This window comes from Vigna umbellata, chromosome 5 (genome assembly GCF_029865625.1).
Source record: "Vigna umbellata cultivar VRB3 chromosome 5, Vumbellata_1.0, whole genome shotgun sequence".
Lineage (NCBI taxonomy): Eukaryota > Viridiplantae > Streptophyta > Magnoliopsida > Fabales > Fabaceae > Vigna > Vigna umbellata.
Genome location: NC_142169.1, coordinates 64,367,980 through 64,388,882, shown reverse-complemented (window position 1 = coordinate 64,388,882; position 20,903 = coordinate 64,367,980). Strand labels below are relative to the sequence as shown.

The following is a 20,903-nucleotide window of genomic DNA, read 5'->3' as shown; positions in this document are numbered from 1 at the left end:
TCAATTCAGCTTCTATAACTCCATCTTTAAAAAACCATAGCATAATGCAATGTGCTTTTTTTTTTCTTGGAAGTACTTGAGAATTGAGAATTTGAGATAACTTTCTATGCACATGTAAAGGCAATCTTACAAGGGTAAGTTAAGCTTGTTAGTGGAATGAAGTTGTTGATATGTAGTGGAATGGCATTATCTTAATTTATACTTGGCATGGTTTGCTGTCCTTTCATTTCACGTGTGAACACTCAGTTCTTCATTTATGAGACAAATCACATACATGTTTTCTGAGTTGCATATTCACTAATACGCGTACCTGTATATTATCTATCAAACGATCCAAATAATCAAAACTCTTGATGACCCTTAATGATTCCTCCACCAGCTTTTATATTCAGTAACTTTTCAGCAACCAAATTTCTACACTAGGCCAAACAAGTGAAACTAACTGTTATTATGCTTTATCAAAGCAAGATATCTACAAAAGGGGAAGGTCGCATTTCTCTGCTTAGACTTCATCCTTTTCCTAAACCCCAGAAAAAAAAATGTTAAAAACTAGGCACCATATCCTCCTTTACCATGCTTTTGGTATGGTCTAGGCAAAAATGCAAATGGGTATCACACGCTATCCTTGGTTGATCAGGATTTAAGCACTCCTCATATTATCATATCAGATCATTCCTAGGGACGGGAAACTGTTACTTCTTCCCAGACACAATTAAGGAGCGCTCAAAATCAAATTTTTCTTTGCCTTTATCAGTCCTTAAATGCAGAACCAGAGGTCAGAGCAGACCCATTTAATGCCAATGTAAGTATACATGGATTGAAGTGCCTTTTATGTCTACCTAACACACTTTCTCTAGTCTGTCCTAGCAGCTCCAATTTTGGACCACTTGGCACGCTGTGCAGCTCTGCCGCTAAGCACCACAGTCACAACTTTATAGGAGGAAAAAAAACTGTCTATATAACTAATAGAAAGTTAAACTTGGTGTTCATCCATAGTTCTCATTTCTCAGTACTTTTCTTTCTAGGTTGATTTGAGGAATTTTTTTCTATTGTACCTTGTTTCTTGTTTCTGAGTGTTGATTTTGGAGGAGAAATGAGTAGTTATTTGGGTGTAGGTGTTAGTACTGGGACTGTCCCAGTTAACCACGACACAAATGCGAAAGTGTTTGATAGGAGGATCAAGATAACTGAGTTGGTGTTGAGGTGTGTGATCTTAGGTTTGGGAGTTCTCACGGCTGTTCTCGTGGGAACTGATTCCCAAGTCAAAGAGTTTTTCTCAATTCAGAAAACAGCAAAATTTACAGACATGAAGGCTTTAGTGTAAGCTCTTTCACTCCCCAATCTTCTCTTTTGAAATTTTAAACCTTGTTTTTTTATTGCCTAAACTTTGCAGATTGTAATGTTCTAATTTATGTTGTTGCTAACCTTGCAGATTCCTGGTAGTTGCAAATGGGTTAGCTGCTGGGTTCTCCTTACTCCAAGGGCTGCACTGTATCGTTTGTATCCTCAGAGGAAGAGCACTTTTAAGCAAGCAACTAGCTTGGGCAAATTTTTCTGGTGATCAGGTACATTTTATACAAGTGAAAAACACTGCGATTTGCTTTTCTTTTGAAATGTGACCAAAACTAAAGTATCAAGATGCGTCACCATGTTATTATACTCCCACTGCATTTCATTTTTCTGTTTTTTATGGAATTTTGACAGCTTCCCTTAACTAATACCCCAAGTTGAAGTCTTGCACAGGTGGCTGTTCCTTGTTTCAAAGGAATTCGTATGAACAATTACTGATAGTTTGCATCAAATTAGTTCCTTTTATTCTATCTAGTAGATCAATCAATTGATGTAATTGTTAACCAATATCACATTAGGCAAAACATCACAGTTCACAATAGAGAGCGACATCTGATAACATTAGATATGTTTATTTATAGTTTTTTCTCTCTACATTTGTCTAAAGCTCAAAAAGGGTCAAATTTAGACAGCAAAACATAAAGATCTCAACTTGGTCTTGTCAAGCAAGGATACTGTGGTGGGACCTTTAGGGAACCGTGTCTGATTGATGTTAGGATTCCTGCATCATTCACCGATAAGACATACTAAATTCCATGGTTGGGGAGTATCCAAGTGTGTGGTGGCTGTTGGGATTTTTAATAGCACATGGGAATGAGTAATGAAAACACAATGAGCATGGTAGATGTGGTCTTATTATCCTACAATTTCAATACACCTTTACAGGAAGAAAGAAATTCTGTTGTATTCATTTATTGTTTCTAACAAATCCATCATGAAGAAATGGATCCTGGTCTTACAGAACATGTTAGTTAAGAAAAGTGCTACACACTGTGATCATAAGACTAAAGACATAAGTTTGGTATGTATGAAGGTAATGGCATATGTAACAGTGGCGGCAGTGGCGGCTGCAGGGCAATCGGGTATGTTAGCAAAGGTGGGCCAGACAGAAATGCAGTGGATGGAGTTGTGCAACATGTATGGAAAATTCTGCAACCAAGTGGGAGAAGGGATGGCTACTGCTTTTGTGGTTAGCCTTAGTATGGTGGTCCTGTCTTGTATTTCTGCTTTCAGTCTCTTCCGTTTGTATGGTGGTCACAAAATGAAAAATGTAAATTGCTAGGTTGGAAAATACCATTGATTCAAGTTATTAGCATACCTACTACTCAACCAATTGTTCTGCAACTTGCAAGGTTCTTCGTGTATGGTGTATGGTGTATTTCTGTTAACTATAACTTTAACTTATTAAAAAATAATTAGACATGTGATCAAAATAGACTTATTCAGAACATCGACATCAACTTTTCAAGAAGAGGAAGAACATTTGAAAACATTAAGATGCATGAGTTAGAAATGGAAACATGAGAAATGCGTCAAGTTTATAGCATCAGAGTTCAAGATGTACAAACAAAAATAGCATGATACTCATTCACATACATTCACATTCATTTAATGTAAAAAAGTTGAAATATATTATATATCACTGTTTATTGATTCGTATATTTAAAACAGAAAAACTAAATATACTGTTGTAAATTGTAAAAAAAAATAAATTATCACAAGAGCTGTTGTAAATAAATTGTAAAAAAAAAAATGTGTATCAAAAAGTATCATTTTTCAACAAAACTAATGATCACGAACTACTACATACCAAATTCGCCCGGATTCTTAATTTTTCTTTAAAAGAATAACAAACAAAATAAATTTTTAACTAAATTATTTATAGAAACGCAGACATCTGAAATCTTTGGAAGTGTACTTAAATTCCTAACTAATTGATCTTTATTTGTTATTGGGTGTGTTTTTGTTTTGTTAAGGTGGTGAAAGTATTGCTCATGATAGATTTTATGAGTGACTATACGATACTTTGTATCATTCAAGATCTTGTTATTTGTATTTTTTTTTTCTTGTTTTTTTATTCTGAAAGTATAATTTTAATGAAAATTTTAATTTTTCCACATTGAAACTTTAATAAATTAATGTAGTTATATTATTTTTAATGTGTTAATTTTTATTATGTGTTAAATTATTTTTATAATAATATTTAAACTAAAATATATCAAAATGGATAAACAATTCAAATCTCAACTCATAACCACACTTGATACGTTAAATATTAAATTATGTAAACTATATTCATCCATTCTTAAATTTTGATAATTAAATTATATTAAAATTTATTATGTCAAAATTTTAAACATAAATAAATTTTAATTTTACATTAAAATTTTAAAACTAAAAATTAGGCTTTTTAATTAAATAAGTGACTAGACAATTAGGTATAACTGATATTATTTATTAGAGTAAACTGTGATAATATTTTGGGTTTTTATGCTTTTCCTTCGCGTTAAATTAAATTCACAAATGTTTGTATATACATGAAATTTTAAAGGATAACTTTATAGCTTAAATTCTTTTTAAGATTATCTTAACTGAAAGGAAATATTATATTTTTTTCTTATAAAAAAAAACTTCAAAATTAAATTCAACTTTTTTTAACTCTATCTTAAATTCTTAGGAGAATGTAAATATAGGATATTTTTTTCCTACATTCTAACCACAAAATCTTGAGGATAGATAGCCAAATTCCTTGTCAAAACAAAATTTGTAAGTTAGTGATGATTTGTAATGAATGGTCCGTATAGGGTTGATTTCAGACTTTTTGAAAATCTCTTTTATTACTGTTAAGATAACAAATATCAAGAAAAAACAGTTTTTGTCAACTTAAAATTAGTTTATACATATAATAGTTTAATAAAATTATTTTATATAATTTCTCTATTTTATTTTTTTATTTTTGAGGTTAACAAATAATCTTAATCATTTTTATATGTTTTTTCTTTTGGAAATATCTTTCTCAAAAAACTAGTCTAATTATTTACTTATTCATGTAATTATACATAGTATTAGTTCGAATAGTCCTTGAATTCCCACCCTCTTGATTTCTTGGGATACAAATAATTTTATTTTATTTGTTAATTTTGTAAAACGCTGTTTTCATGATCACATGTACGATTTATTAAGAAAAAAATATGTAATGTTATTAGATAAAATATCACTAGTTATATCATTACATAATTAATAAAATTACATTATAATATATATATATATATATATATATATATATAATATGTATCTAAACTAATATATATATAGGGTTTCCTAACGCGCGTACGCCTGTTTTTCAGTTGGTACATTTTAGCAATGTGTACCGGATTTTAGTAGACAAAAATATCCTTATATATCATGGATATTCTAAGTTTTAAGGTTAAGGGTATTTTAATAATTTTCATTCTCAAAACTTAAAAAAAAAAAAAAAAAGAAACCCCCAAACCCTTGCTCGCCTCTCTCATTCCTCTCAATCATTTCTCTTTCATCTCTCTCACTCCAACCTTTTCTCTGTCATCCCTACTATAGCCCCAATTGAACATATCAGAAACACTTGCCTTTAAACAATTTGCCTTTGTAAAGAGTTGAGTCATTGACATATTCACCTTCAGGCAAAGGTTCATTCAAGATCTCTTCAATTTCACCATCTTCACTAATTTCTCTAATTTCATCATCTCCATATGTTGAATCATCATCTCTAAAAAAAACCCTCCAGGCCAATTACCAATTCTTTCGGATGTCAATTATGCTTGTGAAAATTAGATAAAATTATATACGACAAAAATTATAAAATGAAAACTCATTATAAAGTCATTTTTTGTAAGAAATTGTTTAACAACGAGCGTTTCTGATTTTTTCCAGGCCAATTACCAATTCCTCTAATGTCATTATGCTTGTGAAAATTAGATAAAATTAGATAAGACAAAAATTATAAAATAAAAACTCATTATAAAATCATTTTTTGTAAGAAATTGTTTAACAAGTATTTCTGATTTTTTCCAGGTCAATTACCAATTCCTTTATGCTTGTGAAAATTGGATAAAATTAGATGAGACAAAAATTATAAGATCAAAACTCATTATAAAATCATTTTTTTGTAAGATTGTTTAACGGCAAGTGTTTCTGATTTTTTCAATTGGGGCTACAGTAGGGTGTTTCTGATTTTTTCAATTGAGACTCCAGTAGGATGACAGAGACAGTAGGGTGTTTCTGATTTTTTCAATTGGGACTACAGTAGGGATGACAGAGAAAAGGTTAGAGTGAGAGAGATGAAAGAGAAAGGATTGAGAGGAATGAGAGAGGTGAGCAAGGGTTTGCGGGTTTCTTTTTTTTTTTTTTTTGAGTTTTGAGAATGAAAATTATTAAAATACCCTTAACCTTAAAACTTAAAATCCATGATATATAAGGATATTTTTGTCTACTAAAACCCGGTACACATTGCTAAAATGTACCAACTGAAAAACAGGCGTCCGCGCGTTAGCAAACCCCATATATATATATATATATATATATATATATATATATATATATATATATATATATATATATATATATATATATATATATATATATTATTCTAACATTTTGAAATTCATGTAATTTTATGATGTATTTCTTTAATATTTATATGATTTTTTACTCACATATAACGTACAATTATTTTACGCGGATATCAAAACACAAAAATCGATAATTACAATTTATCAAAATAAAAAAAAAAGAATAAAAGAATAAAACAAATAAAAACTTACTCTATTTAAATTTATAATTGAGTCAAAAACAATTAAGTGTTTGTCTATACGATAAGTGGTTGAATTTTGAAATAGATTAATTGTAATTAAAACTGTAAGAAAGAAATATAATTATGAAATATATAGCTTGAAAAGAAAAGATAAGCATAAGGATGAAGTTCCATTTATTTCTTTTTCTTTTGTTTCTAAACACGTTACAAATAAAATTAATATGCATATGATATTGTAGTTGTATACACAAGTTTTACCTTCAAAACTAAGATAATAATTTTAACAAAAATAAGTAAAGTAGATTTTTATTTTAATAAAAAATGTAAGTGGAAAGTTACTCCATCATAAATAAAATCAGAAAAAACACAACATAATATGATTTTATGAAGAGAGAAGTTTAATTTGAAAAACTAAGTTGATATAAATATTATAAAAATATACGTTTAAATCATATTAATTAATAAAAATGTCAATACTATTAGTAGGAAGCTACATAATTAAAATTGACTTCTTAATAAGAAATACCATATTTTAGTAATAATAAGAAGTATTTTTGTTTAATTTTTGCAAGAATTTTTTTAATAAAATAATTATTTAGAAAAAATTACATGTTTAAGTAAATTCATTTTAAAAAGGGCTAATAAAGAATTGGAAGTAAATTTATTTTTATAAAAAGTGATTAAAGAAATGGAATACAAAAATATTTTTTTTTCTGGTTCTAATACTCTTGTAATATTTGTATTTTAAAATACAAATCACTTGTATAAACTTATATTCGGCAAATGGTCTCGATATTATACAATATAGTCAAATGTAATATTCTCTAGATCTAATATATTTTATGAACTTTTTATTGAGTACTAATTAACGGTAAAGATTGAATGGAGGTTATTATAATTAATAAAAGTATAAAACTGAAAATAAAGATTAAATTATGCATTTAATATTTGTGTTCAACTGTTTTTAATTTTTATATATTACATCAAAATTAGCATACCATAAAAAAAGTTGACTGCCAAATAACATTAAATATACATATTTATTTCATTTATTGTCACATTTAATAGGCTATAATATAGTAAAGTAATTGGATATTTTTATCATTCCTAAGCAACTTTAAAACATTACTTTAAAAAGTTGGATTCCAATTTAGCCAATGAACTGATATTGGTTTTCAATTTGATTTCCCCAACATTAAACTGACATTCAAATACAAATAATTTTGGTCTAAAATAAATTCCAACCAAATTCAATTTGAAGCTACTGCTATCAGTTTCAACTAAATTCAAACAAATATATATTACATAAAGATTTCGTGTCACTTTTTTTTTTTTTAAGGTTCATTTTAATTCGGTTGACACTAACAATCTTAAATGTAATGAATTATTTATTTTTTAAAATTGATCAAAAACACGTTCAAAAAATGATAACATAACAAAGTGCTATACTCTTACCATATTTTTAAATAATAGTAATAGTAAGCAATATTAAAATTGAATAAAATTGTTAAACCTTAGTTTCATTATCACTTTTGCTAGTACAAAGAAAATAAATATAAAGTAATATTTTAATATAAAAATTTTTATAATCTGATTAATTAAAATATAATCTGATTATTTATTACACGTATTCTAAATTAAAATATTTTAAAAAAAATCTATATTCATAATTTAATTCCTTTTGCAACGTATCCGTTGACAAGAGAAAGTCTTAAATTAATCAGCCATTGAAACGTCCGTAATTACAGAGCATTTAATGAGTCAGTAACTCATCACGCATTTGGTATAATATTTTTCCAAAACAGAGAAAGATATAATTACACTTCCCAAAGCAGAAGAAGAGGGTGTGTTTGGATAATCTCCACGAGTCAGCTTAAGGACGTGACACACTCATACGTACGTGACAAACATCACTCAAATGCCCCTCTCCTTTTCATTATAAGTACCAAAAAACACTGTTCAGGTTTCAGTGTTTCATCGTTTTACAAAAAAATTTGTTAATTTCCTCACGACTTTTAAAGGGTTGTTCGGTTGGTCTCTCGTCTTCTTACTGCTGTCATTATGGTAAAGTTTCTCTCCCTCGTTCTTTTCTTAATTTATTCTGTAATTTTGGTTGGTTTTTTCTTTTGTTTCTGATTAATTTGTTGCTGTTATTTTTGTATTTTATTGATTGTCACTGAAATCCCGTTGACTTATTTGCCTTCGTGGCCAGTTCATTGTAATAGTCCTTTCTATCTGGTGTTCTCTGGTATTCTTTTCTTTAGTTCGAAAATCTTTGCTTTATCTGTTTGATAATAGGGAAGAGAAAAAGTAGATTTCGGAAATTTGTAATTTGTATATCGGTGTTAATTTCTTTGATTATATTTTTTAAATGTAGCCCAGAATCTTATGTCGTCAAGCTTCTTTAATCAAATCAATAGGCCAAAAAACATTATTTTTCAATTTTATCACAATAAAAGTTCATGGTTTTAATTTTGTGAATGACATTGTTATCTTTTGTTATCAAATTTGAAGAAAGAAATATAAATGATCAAACTTCAATTAATAATATAAAAATAGGAGCAATATCATATAATTTGGATATGGAGTCCCTGAACCCTCCAAATGTTGTCCTTTTTTATATTTTTTTGCTTTTGGGAATTGCTGTTACAGAAGTCAGAATAAGACGGTCATTTTCCAAATTTTCATCTTTGATGTTTTGGATTTTGATTTTGGAGCCTTCGGATTTCATCTTTATGCTTTTTGGTTGGTGATATTTCTTGTGTTTGTTTCTTTACCTTGTTTGATTTCACAGACTACTTCAAAGCGCCTAGCAGACAGGAAAATCGCAAGGTTTGAAAGGAATATTAGCAAAAAAGGATCAGAAAGCACTAAGAAAGGCTACCCTGTGGGCCCAATTGTTCTTGGATTCTTCATCTTTGTTGTCGTTGGATCCTGTATGTTCTTCTGCTTCTTTCAAATTTTCATTTCAGTTTTAAACAGCAAAAGGCTAGATTGGATATGTTAGGAGGATATTTTTTTTTGTAAATATTTAGTTTTTTCTCTGAAAATATGACTCATTGTTGTTTTGTTTGACAGCTCTGTTTCAGATCATTAGGACAGCTTCAAGTCGTGGGATGTTCTAAGGCTGGAGGAATAATGTTTGTCAAGGATTACATTTGTTATATATATAACGAATGTTATATGTATAGCAAGTAGGTAGCTAGAAAACATAATAAATATTTCACTTTACATCGGCTTTGGTTGATAAAGAGTGAAATTAGAACTTAGCTTTGCTAATAGAGGAATGTTTCATTTTTTATGTGTTTTATTTATTTTTATTTTTTTTCAGCAAAATTTATGTGGTTTAATTACATGTTTTCTAGAATGTTCTATGCTCAATTCTCAAGTGGTCGAAGTCACAAAGCCATAGGCAAATACATAAAAAAACTAGACTAGTTAATTTTGGTGCTTTGCATTCCGATCTAGAATAATTTATCTGCATGGATTTTTTAAAACAAAATGACGGATTTATAATTGGAAAGGAAAAAACAAAATATAAAATATGCCTCCTAAATTTTCACGATAGAAGCACAAGAGAAACCTGAATTATTAGTTCATCCTGTAGGAAAGTCTCAAAATTAGAGTACACGACCAAAACCAAGAAAACCTTAATTTGAAAGCCTTGTAATGTTGCTACACAATTGAAACAATAAAATCTAATGTAAGTACGGTCTAAGAATTGATTCATATTTATTGTTATTGAAAGTAGCATAGAAATTTGCTAATTGGACAATGTCACGAATGATCCACAGGGGAAATGAAGGTAATCTAATTGTAGATCAAATATAAAACTTGAGACTGATTATTCTCTCTGTAAGCCAATAATCTCAGCAGATGTAGGAATTTGTACTTTGTAATATCGAATTTTCGAGCAATATTTCTAAGGATATGTAGATTTGGACGCCTTATTCACTGCCCTTGTGCACAAATATACAACGAGGAGTAATTTAATCTTACATGTTTCAAAGAGACGATGTCCAAGTTCTTGAAACAGAAATATTGACGGTATAATAATGTAAAAACTGAAAGATGATAACAGGGAAAAGGGATAAGAAATCCCACTAAGGTGCAGGGTTGAGATTATTTATGCAAATCTATGGTTCATTCTACTTCCATAGGCTAATTTGCTCTCATCAGATCTTCGAGCTGCTTTGGTTGGGACGTTTCTTTTGCTGGAATTATGGCAACAGTCAGAACTTTTGGAAAACTTGTGATCGAGAGCGCTAAAATTCATCTCAGGATATACTTTAGCATCATCCTCGGATAAGCTTTCATCAAGTATAGAGCCAGAGCCCCTACCCTCAAATTCCTGCAGAAAAAGGAGTCATTTTATAAGAAAGACTAATTTGTGGAACACGGGAAATTTTACAACAGAATACAGGAGAAGTTAATCACCTTCGATCTTGATTTGGCGTTGCACGGTGTTAAGCAGGGATTTAGATCATTTAGTAATAGGTCATCGGACTGGTCATCAGAGCTGAATTCCTGCATAAATTTGTTGAGCAGTTAGGTCAAAGATAATAACAGAGTTGCCTAAGAATATATCTTCTTTGGCTGATAGCAGGACTCTGGATTGGCTTCTAACATCTACGATAGATCATACAACTATGATTACGAAATTTCAATTGTATTGTGACTAACTGCAAGCTTACCCAAGAGTTGCAAGCATCTTCCCGGGCATATGTCGGTGTCCTCGGAGAACTTCCATAACCGAGAAGACCTGCTTTGGCTGAATATTTATCAGCCTTGACCTAACAAAAGCAAATGAAAAATATAAACAACCGAAGAATAAAGAAAAAATACTCAGCAATCGATTTTTCATTTCAAAATTATTAATTTTTAGATTGTTTCCAAAACAACACTTTTCAAAACAAGTGCAGTTAGACTTTTTTCATCTTCTCTTGCTTTCATTTTATCGAACTTCCCCTTGCATTCCACCCGCTGAGTTTGAAAACTAAAAACAGTTTTTAAAATAGAAATCAAACAGACCCTAAAAAATCACAGTACACTAGCTCCTAATAGGTAATAATACGACCTTTTCTTCATTTATTTAAGATAAAACGAAGATGCAATTCAATAAAAAAACATGACCATGTATAGCTGAAAGGTGTCCACCTCAATCATTGTCTAATTTTAATAACCTGCATTTTTGTGACAAATGACAACAACTTGATGTCATACATACAAGGATGCAAGTTATGTATACCTCAGCAAGATCCTCCGCAAGGTTTTGAAGCTGACCGGTGAGAGAAGAAACCTGCTGTTGCAGAGCTGGAATAACCAATTTGGCTTGCTTCAGCTCCGAACCTTGCTTCTCTAGAAGCTCTTGAAGCTGAGAATTCATAACATCCGGGAACAGTATGGCATTCTTCAACGACTTGATCTCCTCCCTTTGCGTCAAACACAAGTCCTTCAACTTCTCCACCTGCAAACTCAAAATCCAAATCAAAATGAATGATTCCCTTTCCTTGGTTGAATCAGATCCAAAAACAAGACAACACTATAAGAATTCGGTTTGCACTCATCCACAAATGGTCAGATAATGATTAAAAAGACTAATCATACCACTATAAGCTCAATAACAATCACTAGAACAAACTCTCAGTTTTCAAATTTGGAATTGTAACTTAGTGTGATATTTGCTGGTCTGGCAACAATCAAATAGCAATAATCCGACGAGTCCATGAACATATAATCATTAGGATAAACTCCGATATAATACTAAAATCTGGATTTAAAAAAAAAAATCAATCGAAAAACTAGTTCGCGAGGTTAAGACTGTCTCCAAGTTACGTTGTATTGTATAAGTATAACTATGTTGAGATCTCCAACAAACACATTTGAGTATTTTACCTCTCTGTTCCTGTCCTGTAGCATTTGTTTGAGGAGAGAAATTTGCTCCTCGTGCTCCTTGTTGATGCTAAGAAGCTCCCTCTCGCTCCTGAGCACCATGGCCAATGTCCTGGTGTTGTTCTTGACCTCGGTCAAGGCCTTCACCTTCTCCTTCTTCTCGGAAGCGCACTTTCCGAAGAGCTTCTTCTGCAGCGCAGAGAAGCCCGCCACTCTCTTGGCGTCCTTTTTCAAATCCTGCCCTATCAAATCGGAGGGAATAATCAATCTGGTGGCGGTGGCGGAGGAGGACTTGGGCTTGCGGTCCATGAACTTCTTGACCATGGTGGTGAAGGTGGGGTCCACCTTGGCGGTGTGAGAGGGTTTGGTCTTGACGAGGGCGCGAGAGGAAACTGGTTTGGTTCTGGGGTTGTTGAATTCATGGGAGGAAGAAGGGTCGGAGAAATGAGAGGAGGTGGAGGAGCGTGAATCGTAGGAACTGTAACGCGAAGGAGGTTTCGCACCGGAGGAAGACATCCTGATTCAAATTGAAACTCAACAAGAAGCAAAGGCTGTGAAGTGGTTTTTAGTAAGAGGATGTCGTGGTTGGGGACACGTGGCGTGTGATGGTGTGTGTGTTCCGTTCGGCGCTGTAGCAATTCAAATATTTTCACGTGTTGGGCGCGGGCTTTGGTTTTTGAGTAATTGATTGACTGCATTTGTTTTGGAAATTACCATATAAATCGGACACTCTTCTCTTCATTCAACAGTTGTTTTCTTTTCTTATTTACTTCTGTTCTGCTACTCTCTCTGCCCTTCGCCCTCCAAATTTTAACTTCATATCACTAATTTATATTTTAAGTAATAATTGTTCTAATTTATCATGTATTTTTATCTTATTTATTAATTTTTTCGAGTTATACTAAATATAGTATTTTTCATCTAGTGATATTATGTAATATAATTGATAGAGTATCTCAGCTGAAACTTTTAATAAGAATTTAATTATTTAACTAATTGTTTTTAATTTATCTAACGATCAAGTTTGATTCATATTTATAAATATATTAATAATTGATTTCATGTTATCATAAAATTGATAATAATTATGAAAAATTTATATGACCTTTTAATGGTTATATAGTGTTTAAATGTATTTCAATTGATATATTAATTTATACATCAATTTAATTAACAGTAATACTAATTTAATAAAAATATTTTAATTTAATTATTATAATGAGATCCAAAAAATAAATAAATATAAAATGAAGATGTGGAACGAATGTAGACCACCTTTATCCCTTTTCTTATCTTTATGTTTTCATAACCTAAAATACAAAGTAGCTTAAAGAAATAAAATAGAAGTAGTTTTTCCGTTTCAAAATAATAGTAATTAACACCTTGACTAATAAACATTTAATTAATATATATTGAGTCAAACTTGCTCAAACTTTTTTAATAACTTTTAGATTTTCTTAATAAAAAAATTATTATATTAAATACCCTTCTTTATATTTGATGATATTATTCAAACTACTATACAAAGTTATGCTTCACTAAATCTGGAAACAACTCTAAAGATTCCATCCATACGTGTGTTTCTCACTTTCTTTTACTGTCAACGGAAATAGAGGTGATATTTTTCTTTTGTACGTTATACGTATCACTGTTTTTCAATATTCAAATATTTAATTTATAATTTTAATCAAAATAATGTTAAAAAAATAATATAGATTACATGTTTGGATAAAAGAAAAAAAAAACTAATTATATTATAAATTAATAAAAAATAAAATTGTAACGGGTACTTTTCTTGTTATATAATTGATATTATTTTCAAAAAGATTTACTGTTACACGTGACGGAAATAATAGTCATAAGATGGAAAATATTATAATTTTAAAACATAATTAAAAACTAAAATGATAAGTGTTGTTCTAGGAAAAAAAAATACTTTGAAATGATTCCTAAAACTTTTAGCTAAAATAATACGAATTAAGTATCTTTCTTCGTAATAATAAGAGGGGTATAAAAGTTGTAGGAAGTTGTTTTGTTATTTTCAAATTTTAACTAATATTGTTTAATTTTGAAAGTTTATATCTTTCTTAATGAATTTCAAGTATTTTTGTTTAAATTTTTTATTAATTTTATTGGTTATTTTTTGTTAATCATTAGCATGTTTTATAATTAATTGATTATATAAGTTATATTAAATTGACTATTATTCTGATATTAAATCCGACAAATAACATAGCTAGAATTAATAGTTATAATTAACCAATTCATATTCAAATTTTATTACAGTTTTATTTTTAAAAAAATGAAAAAATAAAGAGTATATAAATTGTGAACAGAGAGAATCATGTTCGGATCAGATGTAAGAAATTGAGACATTATTTATAATTGAACTTATCCAATCTGTTTAATCATAACAACATACAATAACCTCCGTGTCTTATAATACGTAATGAAAGAAAAATTAATCACTCTTGCGGTAGAATTCAAGGAAAAAAAGGGGTCTGAATGTCTTACGAAACATATAAAATACAAAAAATATCTTTTTAACGATATTTTTGTTGTAACTTTTTTTACACTCACTTATGTAATAATAAAATAATAATTTGTAATTGATCAGTTTCAAACACAGATCAATAAAATAATAACACAGTTTATTATCACAAATTTGTTAAAAAAGTTTGTTAACATAATCCATACAACATATAACAAATGATAACCTTTTATATGCCACTTAAAAGATGTACACAAGGGATATAAATAAAAAATAAAACTTACATAATGCCAAATCATCGTTACCATATTTATTTTCCTTTTCACTATTCACATACTAGATTTTATTTTCACCAATAATATTGTCATTGATATTTGAATATTTTTAGATTTGGTAAGCCTAATAAGGGACAGAAAGGCTACAAAATAACTAGGATTGATAGTATTTTTAATCTCTAAATTTAAATTTTGAAGTTATTGTAATTTTTATTTTTTTAATCTCTTAAAATATGATTTTAATTATTTTTAAAAAATCTGAGAGAGTAAAATAGTTTTCAACCCTAAACCAAAATAACACATTTATCAGTGAGAAATGCATAAAATTACAATTGATTTACATATTAAGTTTAAATTTACATATTTCATGGAATTCTTATTTATAGGTTTGACCATACAAATGTGTAAATTAAGTTTAATTTTTCATTTATACAGAATGATAATATGATGTTGAAATTAATATTTATAAAAATATGTTATTAGATTTATATTCCAATATATATATATATATATATATATATATATATATATATATATATATATATATATATATATATATATATATATCCACTTATAAGTAGTTGTGTAATTCACTTTCGTTATAGAATACAAATGTTATGAATTAAAAAAAAATTGGTTTAAGAAAATGTATTACAATTACAATGATGTCACATTTACATATTTTCAAATAAAAAAAATCCTTTTATTAATATATATATATATATATATATATATATATATATATATATATATATATATATGTTTAAGTTAGACATAAATATATTAGTTGTAGTTGATGCAGAATCCTCGTAGCTGAGTTCCGCACAGGCATCATCAAACTCAACTTGGTTTGACCCTACGCAGGGCTAAAACATATCCTTTGTTGCTGTTCTCTTCCACAATTCCCTCTCTCATTCTTTTTTCACTGCATTTTAGCGCCCAATACAAAAACTACATACAAATCCTCAGGTTTCCATATCTATAAAAAGTTCCCACCTCAATTCTAATCACAAAAATCTAGGGTTTTTATCTTAAAAAATTATAATTCCTGTCCCTTTTCTTCCATCCTGATCTTCTGCTCCAACAAACTTAAATTCCTTCAGGAGTTCTTGCGGAGAATCAATGGGTCGTTCTCGTGGGAATTTTCATCACGCCGATGAGGACCCCAACCAGAGGTTTCTCTCTTTCAATTTATTTTCTTATCTTTACCTGATTATACTTAAAGATTTTAGTCCTTGGTCCAAATGTAAATCTTCTTGTGAGAGAACCGATGACAATTACAATTGAACTTGATGTGTTCTTGAATGTGAATAACTGATCACAAATACAGTAAAATGCCATGCTTATTTTACACTTTGATGCTTAACTAAATCTTTCTTTGCTCCCTTTCTTTTTTCCCCCCTTGTGTTGTATCTGTTTAATTCGTTTTTTGGCTCTGTAGATCAAGAAGAAAAAAAAATGCCGCCAGTGGAGAAAACTCTGAATCTGGACCTGCAGGTAATTTTTTTGCACTATTCTGCATTATCTTGATAAGTTTGATCCTTCAATGTACTATGAAGTTATAGGGTTTATGTAAAAGATGAGGTTCTCAGGGTTGTTTGATTGTACGAAAATACGTAAGAGCACACCTATTTATCTCCTCGCCGATTTGCATGTAAATTGCACAGTATCAATGGGGCATAGTTGGTTGTCTGTGCCATTTGCCCGTAAACATAGCTGTTAACTGGGTATGAATAATTCATAATTATGATTGATCAATTACAAGTTCTTTATGAGCGATTGAGACAAATTGAGACAAATTTATCTACATAGCCTATCTCACTTATTCGGGTTGAAATTTATTGTTGTAAATATGTACCCGTACTTCATATTCACAATGGGTATATTATGATGTAGTTATGTTGAACACTGTAGTTTTGTCACTGCAGTGTATTCCTGAAGGAACTTTTAAATTATGTTTTCAAACTCCATCAAATACAAAAGCTTATTTCTCAATGCATGTGCTCAATAGTCTTTTTACTGAAGATATCATGTATGTGTGGCCTGATTTTCTTTTTCCATTTAAAATAAAGGAAACTAGAAGAAAGGTTGTGTTGTGATTTGTTCTGGTTGTTCTGATAGGTTAAAGAAACCACACTAATTAATTTTCAGACATGAAAAACTATAGCTGTAGTAGTTACTTAGACCTTAAATTGCCTTGTTGATTCATGAATATTGATGTTCGAAAATATATATTCTTTTGGTTTTCACATGAACTAGGTCAAGGAGCAGGTGAAGGGAAAAAGGCTCTGTACCATTGCAATTATTGTAATAAAGATATAACAGGAAAAATCCGGATTAAGTGTGCCATGTGCCCGGATTTTGACTTGTGTATAGAGTGCTTTTCCGTTGGAGCTGAGGTGACACCTCACAAAAGCAACCATCCTTACAGGGTTATGGTCAGTTACTGTTAATCTCCCATGTTTTTGTTTAATGCTTTCTTAATTTAAAGATTTTTATTACTGAGAAAGTTGTGTTATTTTTCCTGATAAACTGCTGCTTGAGCTGTCTGACTGTCTCTGATAGATTACAGGATCACTCACTTAAGTTTCATTGGAGTTTTCTTCTAAAAATGTTTTGTTACCTTGTGTAAAATATGATTTAGATTTGTGGGAGTTTATCTTTAAATGAATGTCCCAAGCTGTTAAGAAAATTGTGTTATGTGATTCTATTTTGACAGGATAATTTGTCTTTCCCTCTTATTTGCCCAGACTGGAATGCAGATGATGAAATTTTGCTTCTAGAGGTAATTCAAATTTATTTCCTAGGTGTAATGATGACCAGTTGTTTGAAACTGGAAAGCCTGTGTTCCTAGAATATATCTCTTATTTGTATCTGATCTCTGAGCAAATTTTTTTTATTATTTATTTTAGGGAATCGAAATGTATGGCTTGGGAAACTGGACAGAAGTCGCTGAGCACGTCGGAACCAAAAACAAAGAGTCATGCATCGAACACTATAAGAACATATACTTGAGCTCCCCATTCTTTCCTGTTCCGGTATGATGGGGCATCAAATGAAGATTCAATGAATGTTTTTTATTATTTTCATAGTGGTATTTTATATCCTGGTCTGTCTTATTTTCTAGGACATGTCTCATGTGGTTGGGAAAAACAGAAAAGAACTTCTTGCCATGGCAAAGGGGCAGGGTGAAGACAAGAAAGGTTTGTCAAGATCCATGAAAGCACATTCATTAATTTCTAATTTAGTGTCACTTGTATAGTATGTTTACCAGTTCTTTTAGAGGACATGAACTTGCTTCCTTCTACTTAACTTTGTATGTACAAATAATAATGCCTGGATGCTTGCAGCAGATTGTCTTAATATAAATGCACCGAATGCCTGGATACTTTGATTATTTTGCATGATCGATATGTGGTTTCTGATTATTTTGCATGGTTGATAGGCTTTTTGTGTTTTAGTGACATTTTCATATCTATTGGTCACCTGTGATTTGCACAGGAATTTCTATGGGGGATCTTAGTTTAAAGGCAGAATCTCCCTTCTCTCCATCTAGAGCCAAGTAAGACTGTCATTTTTATATGCTTCATCTCTCTTCTTTATATTATATTCTCTAATGTCTATTTGTTCATTCAGGGTTGAAGATTCACATAAAGCGGGCACTGCTAATCGTTTGTCTTCCAATTTGAATTCAGGTAAAGCAAAATAAGTTTAGAGCTGATTAGTTAACCATGCATCGACTTACCCATTTTCATATTCTTTGGATCCCCTATCTTGTTTATTTATGGCAGAGCTAGATTCTAGTCCCTCGGGTAACACACACTCTGCAGCTGGTGCTAACCAAAAGGCATCTAATGTGACGAGGGGAAAAGGTGGTCCTGGAGTCATTAAAATGGAAGGTATGCATCTTTATGTTTGGTTCTTTGCCCTCATTGACTTTTAATAAATTTTGTCCTTTTGAATTTCACTTCATCGAAAAACTTAAAAACCAACCTGTTGGAATAACACCTTTTACTTTTATTCGTATAAAAGAAAGAGAGGTGAAAGACTTTTGTGTGTTGCATATTTTTCAACCATAACAATAACTTATATGTGATGAAATGAAGCAGTTCTTCCATTACTAGTATAACTAAAACTAAGATTTTCACGTAGTTTAATTTTCTATCATGTATGTTCTTTGAGGAGATTAATGACACTCTGATGTATTAAATTTCCTAGTCTCTATCATTGACAGATTCTCAGATAGACAGAGATTTTGGAGGAAAGAAGCCAACTTCCTCAGTAAATGAAGGTCCTTCTTTAGTAGAATTGAGTGGTTACAATGCTAAAAGACAAGAATTTGATCCTGAATATGATAATGATGCTGAACAACTACTTGCTGAAATGGAATTTAAGGATACTGACTCTGAGGAAGAGCGAGAGTTGAAATTACGTGTATTGCGTTTATATTCAAAGAGGTAAATAACCAATTTAATGATTTTTTGTTTTTTTAATCATTTAAGGTCAACTATTATTTTATTAACGTGATAATGAGCATATTCGATATGACGAAACACTTATTTTAAGAATAATATCATAATTGAAGCGTGACAAATATATATTTAAAAATGTATAAAAATTCTTAAAATGCAATAAATGTATGACTGTAATTGGACCAGTACAAATTAAACTCGCATTTCTTAGACATGATCAAATAAAGAGTTATAAATCATTATGATCACAAAAGCTTTGGTGCTTCATATGCTTTGGTGCTTCATTGATACGAATTGGTGATGCATCCTAGAGTATCCTTTAGAGATTTGTAAAACAAATTGAAACATCAGAGCATCAAAGTCTGGATGTATTGACAGTAAGAATTTTTTATTCGATAATTGTTGCAGGCTTGATGAAAGAAAGCGGAGGAAGGATTTCATACTCGAAAGAAATTTGTTATACCCAAATCCATTGGAGAAGGATTTAACACCCGAGGAGAAGGCAATGTGTCGAAAATATGATATATTCATGCGCTTTCATTCTAAGGAAGATCACGATGAATTACTTAGAACAATGCTCTTTGAGCATAGAAGTTGGAAAAAAATTCAAGAGCTTAAGGTTTGAAACATGTTTAACATTCACTTTTATTGTTCTTTCTTTTGCTTTTTGTCCCTTGGTATGACATATGTGGAGAATAGAAAATTTTTCATCCTAATTAAGCACTTAGATTGCTGTAGTGAAATTGATATTCTGTTAGATTCTAACTCTCACTTTTGATATACTGCAGGAAGCCCGGTTAGCCGGCTGCCGTAATTCAGCTGATGCTGAAAAATATATCTCATTGAAGAGAAAGAGGGAAGCTGAAGAAAATGCTCGAAGGACAAGGACAAAAGAAAGTGCTCAGGTTGGGCCGAGCAATCAGGGAATTCCAAATGCGTTGACTTCTCCAGATTCAGCTGGTAAGGATCTGAGTGCAAGACCTGCAGGGCCAGCTACTTCTAGTTCTGTCAACGAGATGGATGCCATAGGATACAATGGAGCAGATTTACTTTCTGAAGCGGTAAGCTTCTGGAATTGACCTGATATAAACTGTAATAGTTATCTAAGTTTATTTATATTTTTCTATGCTTATTATAAATGGTTTTGGCCAAATTTTCTTTATTAATATATATCCAGTTAATTAATTTTCTGAGGTCTGTTTTGTATGTTAGGAGAAACGTTTGTGCTGTGAGCTAAGATTGTCTCCAGCCACGTATCTAAAAATGCAAGAGCAACTGTCACTGCAAATACTTGCTGGCACCGTCTCTGCAAAATCCGATGCTCATCAATTGTTCAAGTTGGATGCCATGAAAGTTGACAGGGTATATGATATGCTTATTAAAAAGGGGATCGGTTTACCCTGAGACCTATTTTGCTTCCTATCTGTAACTTGGAAATAGATTATTCTCTTCTAGCCTCCCATAATTGGAAGTTAGCTTGTATAACAGGATCATAGAAATTTTGCAGTGCTGTATTATGTTTTATGTACTAGATTTATTAATATAAATAATTTTATTATTTTATCTTTCTGATTTTCAAACTGATTTTTTAAAATTCAATAACTGTCTTTAAAAGAAAATTACCTACTTATAAT

At 30.5% G+C, this 20,903-nt stretch overlaps 4 protein-coding genes across 4 annotated transcripts; 3 read left to right on the top strand and 1 right to left on the bottom strand.

The window, feature by feature from the left end:
- Positions 1–482: 482 nt before the first annotated feature.
- LOC124839438 (CASP-like protein 2B1) lies at positions 483–2,766 on the top strand. The gene is made up of 3 exons (XM_047315262.2): positions 483–1,320; positions 1,433–1,565; positions 2,384–2,766. The coding sequence occupies exons 1-3, from the start codon at positions 1,094–1,096 to the stop codon at positions 2,630–2,632; spliced, it is 609 nt and encodes a 202-aa protein (XP_047171218.1). The 5' UTR covers positions 483–1,093; the 3' UTR covers positions 2,633–2,766.
- Positions 2,767–8,012: 5,246 nt separating this feature from the next.
- On the top strand, positions 8,013–9,440 carry LOC124839445 (uncharacterized). The gene is made up of 3 exons (XM_047315272.2): positions 8,013–8,203; positions 8,934–9,075; positions 9,218–9,440. Exons 1-3 carry the CDS (start codon positions 8,201–8,203, stop codon positions 9,262–9,264), a joined length of 192 nt encoding a protein of 63 aa, XP_047171228.1. The 5' UTR covers positions 8,013–8,200; the 3' UTR covers positions 9,265–9,440.
- Positions 9,441–10,072: 632 nt separating this feature from the next.
- LOC124839453 (structural maintenance of chromosomes protein) lies at positions 10,073–12,553 on the bottom strand. The gene is made up of 5 exons (XM_047315279.2): positions 12,035–12,553; positions 11,388–11,606; positions 10,834–10,932; positions 10,577–10,666; positions 10,073–10,490 (listed from the first exon to the last, which is right to left on the bottom strand). The coding sequence occupies exons 1-5, from the start codon at positions 12,545–12,547 to the stop codon at positions 10,266–10,268; spliced, it is 1,146 nt and encodes a 381-aa protein (XP_047171235.2). The 5' UTR covers positions 12,548–12,553; the 3' UTR covers positions 10,073–10,265.
- Positions 12,554–15,582: 3,029 nt separating this feature from the next.
- On the top strand, positions 15,583–20,832 carry ADA2B (ADA2 2B). The gene is made up of 13 exons (XM_047315253.2): positions 15,583–15,972; positions 16,239–16,294; positions 17,057–17,235; positions 17,517–17,582; positions 17,710–17,835; positions 17,925–18,000; positions 18,299–18,359; positions 18,434–18,492; positions 18,589–18,696; positions 19,032–19,254; positions 19,678–19,888; positions 20,058–20,330; positions 20,482–20,832. Exons 1-13 carry the CDS (start codon positions 15,920–15,922, stop codon positions 20,671–20,673), a joined length of 1,683 nt encoding a protein of 560 aa, XP_047171209.1. The 5' UTR covers positions 15,583–15,919; the 3' UTR covers positions 20,674–20,832.
- The last annotated feature ends 71 nt before the right edge of the window (positions 20,833–20,903 follow it).

Excerpts from the sequence above, each read along its gene's own strand:
- LOC124839438 (XM_047315262.2), top strand. The coding sequence starts at position 1,094 with ATGAGTAGTTATTTGGGTGTAGGTGTTAGTACTGGGACTGTCCCAGTT. Across the intron at positions 1,321-1,432 it reads ACAGACATGAAGGCTTTAGT|ATTCCTGGTAGTTGCAAATG; the intron begins GTAAGCTCTTTC and ends CTAACCTTGCAG. Across the intron at positions 1,566-2,383 it reads CAAATTTTTCTGGTGATCAG|GTAATGGCATATGTAACAGT; the intron begins GTACATTTTATA and ends GTATGTATGAAG.
- LOC124839445 (XM_047315272.2), top strand. Across the intron at positions 9,076-9,217 it reads CTTTGTTGTCGTTGGATCCT|CTCTGTTTCAGATCATTAGG; the intron begins GTATGTTCTTCT and ends TTTGTTTGACAG.
- LOC124839453 (XM_047315279.2), bottom strand. The coding sequence starts at position 12,547 with ATGTCTTCCTCCGGTGCGAAACCTCCTTCGCGTTACAGTTCCTACGAT. Across the intron at positions 11,607-12,034 it reads TACAGGACAGGAACAGAGAG|GTGGAGAAGTTGAAGGACTT; the intron begins GTAAAATACTCA and ends TTGAGTTTGCAG. Across the intron at positions 10,491-10,576 it reads ACGCCAAATCAAGATCGAAG|GAATTTGAGGGTAGGGGCTC; the intron begins GTGATTAACTTC and ends CTTTTTCTGCAG.
- ADA2B (XM_047315253.2), top strand. The coding sequence starts at position 15,920 with ATGGGTCGTTCTCGTGGGAATTTTCATCACGCCGATGAGGACCCCAAC. Across the intron at positions 19,255-19,677 it reads TTGCGTTTATATTCAAAGAG|GCTTGATGAAAGAAAGCGGA; the intron begins GTAAATAACCAA and ends TAATTGTTGCAG. Across the intron at positions 19,889-20,057 it reads AAAAAATTCAAGAGCTTAAG|GAAGCCCGGTTAGCCGGCTG; the intron begins GTTTGAAACATG and ends GATATACTGCAG.